Consider the following 14,501-nt stretch of genomic DNA (forward strand, 5'->3'; position numbering starts at 1 on the left):
TTATCGATTGGACGTACCACAAAAGACCAAATATCCAAGTCATTTAACGATATCTAGTTTACATTTATAATATTGATGCAGTAGTACACGGCAATCCAGGGTCATCCAAAGGACGTCGAATGTCTTTGTGATTTGGACATCTCTTGCACAACCAAAGCTTTCGCGCATTGATCTAGTCACAAGTGTGTTGTGACTAGAACGGACTATGTCACAGAAATACAAGTAAATTGTTTATAATGCCTAACAGTGAGATTCTGGGAGAAGAATAACAGCGTTGTTGCCTGTTCCAGCACTGTGGCGGGGCATTTACTTTGCTTTTCCCCATCATGTGCACGTTCCAGATACTACGAGAGGGAGAATGTGTTGCTCAAATGCGAAATTAGATTTGTTCATTTTGAAAAGATTCAATTTGAAGTATTAAAGACCAGAATTTCACTAATGATCGCATTTATTTTTTGAAATGTGGTTATGAGTAGCAATTTGGGACGATATGTGCACGCACTGCTGGACACCGCGCGTCATGAGCCAAAACTTTCGGTGTCAGTTACGTAATTTTTTTCTCATACACAAATGCTTTCTTGAGTTATGTCTATTATCATGCTGTTTAAAATATGTAATCTATAACTTGCCGAAATATTACAACAAATTCTAAAGAAAAAAAAGAAGCTTGCACTCGCTATATCTTTGACTTCACACGGCCACCGATATCAGTGCAGCGCTCACCGCTCTCGACACAAGTGCGGGGCAAGGAGGTTTTTTGTAAACCTCCTTGGTGCAGGGTAATTTCCCGTGCGCGAGCGGCATGAAATGTGCTTCATGAGTGTGTCTTTTCGACTTTTGTTCGGTTGACCATGGCCCAAGTCTATGCTAGGCAGAACTGTACAGTTGCGTACTTATAGACATTTATTATTTATCTGAACATACTGCTAGCCTCACATTTGAGGCTGTTGCAGGAAAGGGGCAGGATACATATTCAAGAGAACACAGTGCAAGTAGGCGCGGACATAAATAAGCTTAGGTGAACAAGGCAGTACACATGCCCTCTGTATTCAGGATAGAAATATTATAAAAGGAGGGGGGGGAGGGGGAAGTAGTCAACGCAATGTTGGAAGGTTTAGCACACGAAAGAAGCACAAAAAAAAGTGTAAATATATTGGATATTCATTGCGCATGAGATAAGACTAAGCAGGTAGTGGGGGGGAGTCATGAGCAGCAATATATACATCGCACGTTGTGGTAGCACACACATATATATATATATATACATACACATATATGCGTATATATCAGGGCAGGAAACAAGAAACTGACACTGAGAAGTGAATCAGAATGCCATTGTACAATGCGTCCAGACCATAGCTACAAAGCGTTTTTTGATAACTTGGAGATAAAAGCTTCGAGTGATGTGCAGGTGACAACGTCATCAGGCAAAAAGTTCCATTCACGGATTGCATGTGGAAAAAAGGAGCACCCTTAATATGTCTTTGTGAAATCGGTATTCTGTTAAGTGCTTGGTGTGTTTTGTTCGAGAACTATGCGTATCTGTCTGTAGTAAGTACCGTAAAAACCGCAATACAGGTCGAATTTTTTTTAAAAAAACCATTGCGAAAAGTCGACCCTTGTCTTATATACCAGACATTGGCGGAAAACCTACGGAAGTCCTGCAACAATGGGCAGGTGAAGTAAACAGCCGCCTTCGCCATCGCATTCAGGCCGCTTTTTCACATATTGTTTCAAAATGAGCGGAAGCCGACGGCAATTCACCGTCGCCTTCAAGAAGAAGGCGATCGAGTACGCGGAAGCCCAGGGCAATCCACGAGGTTGCCCGTGGGCTTCGTATCGTGCGACCATCGACCCGCGTGTTTGTCAGCACTTTATCATCATGGCATGGGGCAGCATTTAAATAAATACTGTCACCATTGTGCAACCGACTGAGTCGCATTTGTTTAAAGGTAAGGGTGTCTTTCGGTACTTTTGCCATTGAAAAAGATTTTTTTTTTTCATTTTTAGAATTGGTTAGTTGGGGGGTCGACCTATATTCCGGTTCGACCTATAGTGTGGTTTTTACGGTAGTTGCTCGCATTGATTTTCATACTGCCATAAAGAAGAAGGAAAAGAAACTTAAGACGAAGTGGTTGGGCTCAATTTTGTATAATGGGAAGTTCGGCTTGCCTTAATAGTTCTGTAGGGGAGTCAAGACGGTGATACTTATTAAAATAAATCGAATCGCTTTCCTTTGTACGCTCTCCACTTTTGCTATGTAATGTTTACGGAACGGAAACCAACATACTATTCTATTATCCAGTATAGAGCGAACTAGTGACAGGTATGCTAAGCGTTTAATATCTATTGATGCGGATCTAAGCGAGCGTTCTAACGAGTACAGAACTGCCAGTTCTTTATTAACAATACATGTTACCTGCTTACCCCATTTAAGATCTGATGAAATTATAATGCCAAATATTTATACTTGTGAAGAAGACACGACTCTGTCCAGCAGCATCGCCAACGCTCGGCCCGCTCTGCTCACGCTGCTGGTCGCTGGTGTCTTTGGAGAAGGTGCCCCTCGCTGCCTCGCTGTTCCTTGAACTTGTAGCATCCTTGAAGGACACTGCCAATAAACCTCTTCTCAATTGGTGGAGGTTGCTGGAATTCCCCCGTTGCTTACACCCTGGAGCTTCGAACCCGAACGCTTCCGCCCATCATAACCGACAACATAGACCCGCCAGCCCCTGTGCCCCAGTCCGTCATCTGCACCAGGGTGCCTCGGCAACGTGATCCGAAGGTCTTCAGCGGTCTGATGAGGTTCTTTCAATGAATTACTCACTACTGAGACATAGCCTCAGCGCATTGAATGACGAAGCCGTTCGTTACCACAACAAGCCATTCATTAAAGAAAATACAGCGAAAAGAGAAAACAAAACTCGGCAAACTAATCACAAAAACAAAAGAGGAATAAGTCTAGAAAGAAAGCATATAAGTCAGAAGGGGCCTACAGTTTCATGTTTCGCACTGGAGCTGTGGGATGGACTAGAAGCGGCGACAGAGGCGGAGCTCGAAGTGGAGTAGCGGTGACAAAACTAGAAGCCATCGAAGAAAATCAATCTTGGTCACCCTAAGGCGAACACCAGGGATCCACTAATGCAGGAGGAAGTTCTGCAAGTTTCACTGTGACGTTGGGAACTTGGATAGGTCGCCCTAGTACGGTAGGAGGTCTTGTCACCGGACATCAAGTCCAAGGGCTTCACCTCTGGGACCGGGCTTCATTTCTTCCAATGTCGGTCGGCACCTTATCATCAGGCAGCCATGATCAACACTGCTGTGAAGACAGGCATAGTGGAGACAGATAACGGCTAGACGCCCTTGCAGCATTTGCCAGCCGGAGCTCGGGCACAGCGCTGGAGACGCTGGGCCACCTGGGTCAGACGCCCTGCCGATGTTCGCCAACCACAGGCTGCAGGAAGAAGTTGGTCATTGTGATGATCCCAGGTGGGAGCCTGCAGCGGCCTTGGGCCAGGAACTCGACTGGCCGCTACTCCCACACCCTGGTCATCTTCTTCCCCCTCTTCTTTTACGTCTCCCATGATGGCTGTCGCTTGCTTGCTTCCTTGCTTGTTGCTCACTTCTGGCACTTACCCACTACGATCACGGCACTCGCGCACTTCACGTATCACAAGTGGTACAGATGACACCAATGTGGAGGACTGGTTTACGTCGTATGAATGGGTGAGCGCGCATAACAAATGGGACGACGCTGCGAAGTTGACCAACGTCATATTTTATCATACTAGCATTGCCCAACTGTGGTTCCATAACCACGAAGTCGACATCCCAAGATGGTCAACTTTCGAGACGTCTTTCACAAAAGTGTTTGGTCGACCTGCTGTCCGCAAACTATGCGCCGCTTGCAAGCCCGTGCACAGCAGACTGGTGAAACTTTCACGAGTTACATTGAAGAAGTCGTCGACCTTTGTAAACGTTCAATGCCACCATGCCCGAAGCTGATAAACTTCAGCACATCCTTAAAGGCATCGATGACGGCGCATTCCAGATGCTTTTGACCAGGAATCCGCGCTCCGTTTTTGAAGTGGTCACGTTATGTCAGAGCTATAAACAGTTGAAGAAGCAATGCACCCTGACTTGGCAGCCTCTGTCGACCACTGACTCGCTATCGAGTCTCATTGCCATTTCCGATCACTCTCCACTGCTTCAGCAGATTCAAGACTTCGTACGCGAGGAGGTTGCCCGTCAACTTTCCTTGGTCCCCTTCACTCAGGAGACGTCCTGTCGTCTGCTTCCGAAGCTCCGTACTGTCATTGCTGAAGAGGTCGTTTAAGCTGTTCGTGTCACTCACCACCAGCCAACTGTGGCCGCACCTCTTCCCTATGCGCAGACAGTGCAGCCTGTAGCCACGCCTCTTACGTATGCGCAGGCAGCACAGCCTGTAGCCACGTCTCTTACGTATGCACAGGCAGTGCAGCCTGTTGCCGCGCCTCATACCTATGCGCAGGTAGTGCATAGGCCTCCCCACCCGCCTTTGTCGATCCTGAAACAGTCTGCACCACCTGCCACTCCTACTGCTTCTTGGGCCGGGCCGAGAGTAAGCAATCCATGATGGACGCCTGACAATCGTTCCATTTGTTACGCCTGGTGCACGCCAGGACACGTCGCTCGCTATTGCCGCCGTCGCCTTCAAACTTCCGACGACGCTGCCAGGCCACTTCACTGTGTGTATCCTGGAGAGGTACGAAGATGACACTGTCTTGTCTTCTTACCTCTCCACCTATTCTTCGCCATTTCGACCCGACAGCTGCAACTCAGGTACACACAGACGCCAGTGGGGTCGGTCTTGGCGCCGTCCTCGTGCAACGGAAGCCCGGCTACTCCGAATAAGTGGTCGCCTATGCGAGTCGTACGCTGACAAAAGCAGAGGCCAATTACAGCGTAACTGAAAAAGAGTGCTTGGCTCTAGTATGGGCACTTGGCAAGTTCCGCCCATACTTATATGGCTGCCCATTTGACCTATAGTAACGGATCACCACGCGCTTTGTGCGCTCACCACGGTGAAAGATCCATCTGGCCACTTAGCACGTTGGGCCCTCCGAATCCAGGAGTACGATATTCGCGTCATCTACCGCTGTGGATGCAGGCACACTGACACAGACGCTCTATCCCGTTCACCTCTATCTTAAGACTCAGCGTGCGGAACCACTTGCGCTCATCCCCTGTCATCTCTTGACCTTGACTCGATTGGCACCGAACAATGCCGTGACCCTTGGATCGCTTCTCTTTTCGCCTATCTTTCTGGATAATCGACCACCCCTGTATCCCGATCCCTCCGACGCCAAGCTGGTCATTTTGCCATTCGTGATCAGCTGCTCCACTGATGCAACTATGCTCCCGAAGGTCGTAGATGGCTACTAGTCATTCCCCGCAGCTTAAGATACCAAATATGTGCCTCTTTTCAGGACGATCCGCAATGTGGCCGCGCCCTAGTATTTAAGACTGACGAACGTATTCGCCATCGCTACTACTGGCAGGCAATGTACACTTTTGTCCGAAAGTTTGTTCAGTGCTGCCCTAACTGCAACGTCAAAATTACCACCTTTACGTGCGTCTGGCGCCTTGCAGCCGCTTCCGTGCCCTGCCAAACCCTTTGATCGCGTCGGCTTTGACCTCTACGGCCCGCTTCCCGTGACACCGGATGGCAATTGGTGGATCATAGTTGCTGTGGACCATTTGACACGCTACGCCAAAACTGCTGCTTTACCGAATGCTACATCGTGGGATATAGTCTGTTTCGTCCTTCATCGCTTCATCCTTCGACATGGTGCAACTCGAGAACTCCTCAGGGATAGTGGTCGCGCCTTCCCCTCTGAAGTCACTGAAGCTCTGCTTTCAGAATGCCACATTATTCATCGAACGAGCACGACATACCATCCGCAAACTAACAGGCTCACAGAATGGTTTAACGGCACTCTCGGTGATATGCTCGCAATGTAGGTGGCATCTGATCACGGGAACTGGGACCGCGTACTTTCTTTTGTGACGTTCGCTGCATACAACACCGCGATACAAGCTACTACGGATTTTCACCTTTCTTCCTCCTATACGGACGGGAGCCTTCGCATACCATCGACACTCTATTTCCATACCGTCCTCACGCTTCCGAGTGCTTACCTGTGTACGAAGCTGCCAGACAAGCCAAAGAGTGCCGCCAGCTCGTGCGCACCTTTACATCACAAGAACAACAGCGCCAGAAGAAAGGCTGCGCCGACTCACTTCTAAATCTCGCGTATGCCCCAGGGTCTCTTGCATGGCTGGCTGTTCCTTGCCAAATTCCTGGGCGTTCCTCAAAACTCGTTCCAAAGCACGAAGGGCTTTACCGCATCTAAGAGCGAACGTCCCCGGTGAATTTTCTCATTGAGCCACTTTCTCCATCTGACGACATGCACCGGCATGGGCATGACCTCGTCCACGTGGAACATCTGAAGCCCTACCATAACCCTCTGCCTCCAACCTCTTAGGTCACCAGGATAGCGCTTTTTCTGCGAGGGTGATTGTGAAGAAGAAGATGCACCTCCGTCCAGCGGCATCGCCATTGCTTGGCCCGCTCTGCTTGCGCTGCTGGTTGCTGGTGTGTTTGGAGACGGTGCCCCTCGCTGCCTCGCCGTTCCTTGAACTTGTAGCGTCCTTGAAAGACACCGCCAATAAACGTCTTCTCATACTCTTTACTTTCTTTAACATCTGTCCTTGTAAATAATATGGGTAGTTCATGGGCACTCTTTTATTCGTCACTGTCATACAAACTGTTTTTCCTGTGTTAATCACCATCTGCCACGTTTGACACCATTGTGGTATATATTCAAGTGCACTGTTTAAGGTTATCTGGTCCTCACGGCAGGTTATTTCCTTGTAGATAATGCAGTCATCTGCAAACATTCTTACTGTACATTAATACTGTGTATTAATGTGTAAATCATTGATAAAAAATGGCAGTTTCGCCCGAAAGGCGAAGCATCGATTGCGATAGCAAATTAGTAGAGAGCTATTCGGAGTAGGGATAGTAGTTTTATCGGCTGCATAAACTTGGACACATTGGCTTACTAACTTAATTAACAATCGTGGTGTCAGCGCGCACAAGCAAACATGAATAGATCACACTGAATGACCGCAGACAACGACTGTCAAAACGCTGGCAGCAAGCGCAGGTTCGCGCGGTCTATCGCTTCAACGGCAACTGAGCAGCGAATGGACAGCTCGCATACAAAGGTCAGAGCCGTGTGGAGATAAGAGACAGTGCGGGCGACCGGCACAGCCGGGCAAAGTGCAGAGGAGAAGTTGTTGGCAGAAAAGAAGCTGCCCTCTCCCCTTCCTCCCGCGCTGCCTTCCCGCTTTCATGCTTTCGCGTGGGAGATTGAGTGGACAGTTCCCTTTGCACCCGGTTGCAAGATAAGCATTTGGTGAAGCAGCACAGCGTCGCCCCACCTTCCTCCCATACCCCCACGGCCTTTCGCACGACGGTCGCATTTGCTTTCCGCCGTGCGTTCGCTCTCCGTGATAGCGCGCCTCCCCCGCACGCTTTCGCTCGCGCATACGGTGCGCGGCGACGATTTCATCGCCCTTGGAATCTATACGGAACCTCACAACGATGGCGATGACGACGGCAATGACGACGGCAGAAATCCGGTTGAAGTGTCCATATAATTGCTATCGCAATAAAAGAAGAAAGAGGATAGGAGCTAAAACGGCACCTCGTGGGACGCCAGATAGCCCATCACCGCAATCCAAAGAGTAGTCTTTGTAATGTACATATTGACGTGAATAGAATCTGGAACGTCGACCTACAAGATAGCTTTTTATCCACTTGGTGATGTTGTTATCACCGAGGTATAGTGGATAAGTTTCTGAAGTAACTTAGGATGGAAAACCCGATGGAACGCTTTGGATAAGTCTCGGAATATCATGTCGGTTTGACTGCATTTGTCCATTGTAAGCACTAAGTCAGGGATTGTCTCAATTAGTTGAGTAGTCGTAGATAATCATTTTCTAAAGTCATACTGATTAGGGACAATTAAGTCGTTTTTTTCGAGAAATGATAGTATGTGTTTTAGGATTATATGTTCGAGGATCTTGTCGGCCGTACAAGTAAGCAAGATTGATCCGTAATTTGATCTGCTGGTAAGGTCGCCTGATTTATGTATAGGGATAACCTTAGCAGTTTTCCATTTCTCCGGAATTTTGCCTATTTGCAATGATTTTAGAAAAATAATCAGTAAGAACATTGACATCTTTGACAGAACTTTGACATTTTGGTGGTTTTTCAGACATATTTGTATTGCTTGGTTTCTGGAGCTCCTCTTCAAGTGTCAGTGATAAGCCGCCGTGCTTATAGATCTGTGAAACAAACATGAGCACCAATGTGAATTGTCAATGTGAAGCAGACGAATACCATTTAAGGTGTGCTGGGTGCCATTCATGTTTTTTTCTAAGTGCATCTGTATGGAATTGAAAACCGATTTCTACTATTACGGATCAGAAACACGGGCTTCGACGTTATGTGCGAACAATTTCAATGTATTTTTACACAGTGGTAACACGTCTATGTCATCCAAACATTTGAAGAAGGAAGCTGCACCACAGAAACTTCGGTTGTTCGGTCGTAACATCGTTGTGCTTTCAAAAAAAAAAAAATTAATCGTTAAGCAGCGCGTACCTTGCGTAGTTCAAAAGCACTCAGCGGCTGGCGAAGGCAACAATATTCAAAGCAAAGCTTTCTTTGCCTACTTTGCCTACTTTCCCGGGTTTGGCATGGCTGCTGTTGGGTCGGTCGCTATCTCAGCAGATATATCTGTGGGTATATGTGCAAATGTTATATGAAACTACCAGCCAATGTTATACAATCCTTGTATGCTGACTGAGTATTCAGATAATAAGCATAATGATTAATACATAAAATTCTTACAAAAAATACATGAAGATTGCTCGGGTCCCTGGTATCTTTAAAACCCACCAACCCGTTAATGTAATGGCAAATTACAATAAATGGATTCATAAATTTGCTTCATTTCCTTTGATTTGGCCTCTAAGAATGTGCGTACACACGTTCTTGGCGAATTCTTCAGAATGGGCATTTCTCACAACGATTCCTACATAAAACGTGAAGATTTCGTGTTAACCAGCTTACCCTAAAGTATTTCTAAATTACACAGATTTGTTACTAGAATGTGGAATTATATTTTGCCGAATCTTTGATCCGCCTTTATTTTTATTTAGCCATTCCGTATATCGCACTGGGAACGTGCCCGTTCTTGGCCAGAATGGGTACGTCGCATTGTGGACACATCTGGTTGCAGAATCTATGGCTCGACTCTGTGCGCACAACCCGTCACCACCACTGTTACCTCGACCAGCCTCCCTTGTGATATCGCTGCATCTCACACGGTGCATCACGTGTTTGTGTTTTGGCATAGCTTGTGAATGACGCGGTGCATAAACATAAAAAGTTCCTCACTATAAAGTTGTGGTCGAACAAAATAAACATGCCATGTGATTGTGTAGGATGAAAGTGAACACCTTTAGTTCTAAACCATTTACTTACCACTTTATTCACTACCATAGAATCCAACATGTGCGTTGGATCTGCAGAATTTTTTTAAAGATGATAAATTTTCTTTGTTTTGGTGAGAGTTACGTATAATTAGTGCCAAGACTTGCAAAGGCTTATGACAACAGAATAAACTAAGCCCCTGAAGATGAAGAGTGCGCAGTTGTTAATTGTGTAAACTTGAGACACACGGCCTAATCGCAGGCTCGCAGACCGCACGTATTATTGACAGGAATTGCTGGCTATTGTTTTGCCAAATGGACTAGAACTTAGAGCATTGGGGATGTGCCACTGGATATGTGCAGAATGGACAACTTCGGTTATTGGGTTTGTGCCCGTTCATGGAGGTGCGCTATTAGAAATTCAGCGAGAACTGTGCGCACGTAGTTAGATTATTTAATAACAAGATTCATTCAATGCACGCATTCTATCCAAATTGATAACCTAAATGTCTTTTTTATTACCTGCGTACGAATTGTACTAATGCTCCTGTTAGTCAACGTGAAACGGAAGAGCACAACCGACTTCCCCCTGCTATGCTAGGCTTCCGAGCTCACCTATCCACCCAGGATGCCCTCATCCAACTGCACCATGATCTCCTAAGACCAGAGAGTGGTAGAAGCACCAAAGCCTTACTCGGCCTAGACCTTCACAAAGCATTTGATAACGTGAAGCACACTGCCATAGTAAACAGCTTGGCCGAGTTGCAACCAGGAGAACGCACGTACAATTACATATGCGCTTTTCTATCCAACCGTACGGTCGAACTCTCGGTGGGCAATCTAGTCTCCAAACCGATCAAACTCGGAGATCGCGGCACTCCTCAAGGAGCAGTTTTATCATCTTTCTTATTTAATCTCGCAATGAAGTCGCTACCATCCAAACTCGACAAGATACCCGGCCTGTGACACACTCTCTATGCCGACGACATTACGCTCTGGACGACCACGGGATCCGACGGACAAGTCGAACGAAAAGACCCTGCAGAAGGCAGCCGACACAGTCGTCCAGCATGTGAGTGACGCGGGTTTAGAGTGCTCGCAGAGCAAATCGGAGATACTAATACTGCGACCCCCAGACTGGCGCAGAATAAAAACCCCACTACCCAACATTAACGTGTACGTCAACAACACTGCAATACCTCACATGGATTATATGAGGGTCCTGGGCCTTTTTGTACAAAAGAATCGCCACAACAACTTCACAATTGATCGTCTCACCATAGCAGTGAATCAGACGGTCCATTTAATCTCCCGAGTAAGGGCACGCAAGCAAGGTATGAAGGAGAAGGAGCTACTCCAAATCATCCACTGCTTTGTCATCTCAAGGCTCACCTACGCTTTTCCCTACCTACATCTACTCCAAACTGAAAAAGCAAAACTGGACCGCCTCATTCGCAAAGTGTACAAATCTGCGCTGGGGCTCATCCGTACCACCCCTACCGAGCACCTCCTAAGCCTGGGGTTGCACAATACCGTGGAAGAACTTCTAGAAGCACACCGCATGGCGCACATTCACCGACTAAAGGGAAGCAAGACAGGCCATTGGATCCTGGACCGCATCGGGCACAGAGTGTCTCCAATGCACTATGATCCTGCCACCGTTCCCCCCAACATCAGAAAGAGGTTCATCATCAAGCCACTGCCAAAGAACATGCTGGCAGGTCATCACGACGGCAGACGAAAAGCAAGAGCTCAAGCCCTGCACAAAACCCACGGGTCCAACTCCGAAGCAGCATACGTTGACGCTGCTCAATATTCCTTGCCACATAACACGTACGCAATTAGCGTAATTAGCCTCCCCAAGATAATCAACAACAATAACAACAACCAATTTACTCCCCAAGCAACACCAATACGGACGGCCTGTTCTGTGCGTGCCCTCAACTCGGCGGAGGCACAAGAGGCGGCAATTGCCCTCGCTGCAGCAGCCAGATTTACAACCATAATCAGCGACTCAAAGATTGCCATATCCAACTTTGCACGTGGAATCGTGGCCCCAGCCACACTACGACTACTGCATCCCCTACTGTCCCCTAAACAACAAGATAGTGAAGAAGAACCCACCCCAATTGAATTGATATGGGTCCCGGCTCACGCAGGGAACCCGGGGAACGAGGCGGCCCACCAGTGTGCTCGAGGATTCATCAGCCGAGCGGTGGGTCCCGTTTCCGACCCAGGGGACCTGGTCAGCGAGCCGCTGACCACATACCACGAAATTGCCCAATACTACCGCCTCGCAAGACGGACAAAACCCCCACCTCATCCCAAGCTCACCAAGGGACAAGAAGTCACCTGGCGCTGACTCCAAACGCACTCCTTTCCCAGCCCACAAATATACGCACACTTTTACCCTGACTTGACAGACCCACACTGCTCATTATGTGGGTCCATAGCCTCCTTAAATCATATGCTCTGGGACTGCAGAGAAGATCTCCCCCCCAGCAGATCTCCTGGCCGCTCCCTCGCCTGAAGCGTGGGAAGCGATACTCATGAACCCGAACCTGGAGGTTCAACTTCGGGCCATCAAAAGAGCTGAGGAGGTGGCTGTAAGGCACCACCTGGTAGCCACCCCTCACTAAGCAAATTAACAAAATAAAGTTGTTTCCTCCTCCTCAACGCGATTGACGAAAATAGGCAGGCACGATTTGGGCGAGGCAGCATACAATCATTGCAATGTAGACATTGATAGCTTCCTTTCGCTAAAGCAAACAGCTAGAAGAAAGCAATTTTCAGAGGCAATGGTTACCACTGACCTGCAGTGCTGCAATAACGTGCCTCCTGGCATGCAGGAAAATATCTTCGTCGGTCCAGTCCGGGTGCTCAGCCTTAATGCGCAGGGCGTGCACGTTGTGGTAGCGAAAAAATAGGATGCCAAACGCCAACAGGCCAGGGTTCTGGTTGGTCCGCGGATCGCCCAAAACTGCGTGCATCAAAGAACGGGACAAATCAATACGTAAAGGAGAATTGAAAGTAAAAAAATCACAGCATATCCACGGGGTGAATGATCATGAGTGGGCGAAGCTCCGGGGGGAATCATCGGATCTCCCGCTTAAGGGGATGCTAGCACAAACGCGTTAGAAACGTGCAGTACTCTCTAGTAAGGGGGAGCGGCCACAGCGTCTTACGCAGCCATTTACACATGCCGGAACGTGCACCGCGTTTGCCGACGCCATCACATGACTGCTGAGAGAGTATACCCCCCCCCGTATTCATAAACGCTCCTCGACTTGAACTTGACTTGCCACCCGCCTTGGCAGCGCGTTCGAAACGCGTTGAAGGGTAAGGCGGGGAGGCCACAGCGTCTTACACCAGCTTCTTACACGGGCCGTAACGCGCTAGCACAAACGCGTTAGAAACACGCTAGAAACGCGGCCTTTCGTTAATGTTGGGTATTTATTGCCATCGTGGTGCGTGTGTCTATGTGCGCTTCGTGGCATAGTGGGCTAACGCCGCGCGCCCCGGAGGCGGGGGGCCCTTGGTTCGATTCCGCGCTACGGACACAACTTCGGAATTTTTTTCTCATTTTTCTCAGACTGGTTACACACTACTACTACTACGATGGGGACGGAACGGGTGCCGCTATAAGGAGCTTCGCTCCTAAAAAGTGGTGGCTCTTGGTGCGACGCTTGAGCGAGAGATGGTGTCGCTCTTGGTGCCTCTGTATCTAATTTGTTTCTTTTCTCACTGTCCTCTTTGTGGCGGTCATTGCTATGTTCCGCTCACTCTACTTAATTATATTGGGCGCGAGGACCTACCTTGGCGCCACCTGTCACCAGTGTCTGAAATATATAGCGATTTTCTGCTGTTGTCTGCTACCCTTGCAGACGCATGGCTCAGTGCCTGGTAAATGGAAGTGTAAAGCTGGATCGCATGCCGTCATGTGCTTTGCCTTTTGTTATGCTGCCGCACAATTTTGGCCATTATTCTAGAACGCCCTGCCACTGAACACTCGACTCAATGATGATTGTCTTCCCCTTTGAAAACGGCAGCGACAAATAGTCACCTAGCCTGTTTGAGTTCAACAGGCATGCTCTACACGGTTTTTCATTCTAGTGCACCTCTCTGCAGTCTTTTTTCTCTTGTTTAAAGCTTCTCTATCTACCGTGCACCACTCGCTATACCTATACTGTATCGAATAAAGTTCCAAATCGAGCGCGTGTTCAGAGGACTCACTGACATGCGCTCTGGGTTCATGACGCCCAGTAGCGTGCCGGAGGCGAGTTGAACAGCGGGACTCGCTCCTTGTTCTTGGGTGGCAGGCCATCTTCGGCCACGCGGAAGGTGCCATTCTCGAATGAGCGCATCGTGTTGCCCAGGTCTCGCTGGTGCTGTACACGTACGAGGCGTCAAGCCAGCTGGTCGCCAGGTTCGGCTGCGGGGGAGAGTCAGAGAGTGACTACAGGCATCGAATATAATCAATCAATCGTTTCATTATTTACCGCGCCCAGGAACAACCATAAGATCTGAGTGCTAGCGCACGCATCCACTAAAGAAAAAAAAAAGCCCGAAAAAAATGTGGCGGCCCTTCCACTCCGTGAAGATGGTTAACCAGCGAAGCTGAAACATGCGGCCCCGGTGTTTATCACTAGTTTAATCCCGACGGTTCATTAAAGCATTCCTCCATTATGAGGTTACACACACGTTTGGCTGCAATGGAGAGAACGACGTCACTGACAGTATGCCCGCAGTCCGCCGTTGTCGCTTGCGATTCTTCGAAATTGAATTGGTTCAAAATTACATTCGTCCGTTACGTAAGACAATGGATAGCTGATACCCCCTTAAACAATTGGCTCATACCCCCGTAAAGGCGGCCTCTCCATTACGACGACCGAAGTGAAATCCTACGCTGGAATGATTAACGGCAACGCAGCCAGCTGTGGAAAAAAGCGACA

General features: G+C 48.2%; 1 protein-coding gene across 1 annotated transcript in view; it reads right to left on the reverse strand.

Moving 5' to 3' along the window:
- The window catches only part of LOC119434618 (dual oxidase-like), a 34,759-nt gene extending 20,956 nt beyond the window's left edge, over positions 1–13,803 (reverse strand). The window contains exons 1-3 of the mRNA XM_037701723.2: positions 13,783–13,803; positions 13,365–13,449; positions 12,363–12,529 (exon numbers count right to left, since the gene is read on the reverse strand). Of these exons, the coding sequence (XP_037557651.1) occupies positions 12,363–12,529; positions 13,365–13,449; positions 13,783–13,803 (273 nt within the window). The remainder of the gene's footprint in view (positions 1–12,362; positions 12,530–13,364; positions 13,450–13,782) is intronic.
- Between the last annotated feature and the right edge of the window lie 698 nt (positions 13,804–14,501).

The sequence above is a fragment of the Dermacentor silvarum genome, unplaced genomic scaffold, assembly GCF_013339745.2.
Source record: "Dermacentor silvarum isolate Dsil-2018 unplaced genomic scaffold, BIME_Dsil_1.4 Seq13658, whole genome shotgun sequence".
Classification (NCBI taxonomy): domain Eukaryota; kingdom Metazoa; phylum Arthropoda; class Arachnida; order Ixodida; family Ixodidae; genus Dermacentor; species Dermacentor silvarum.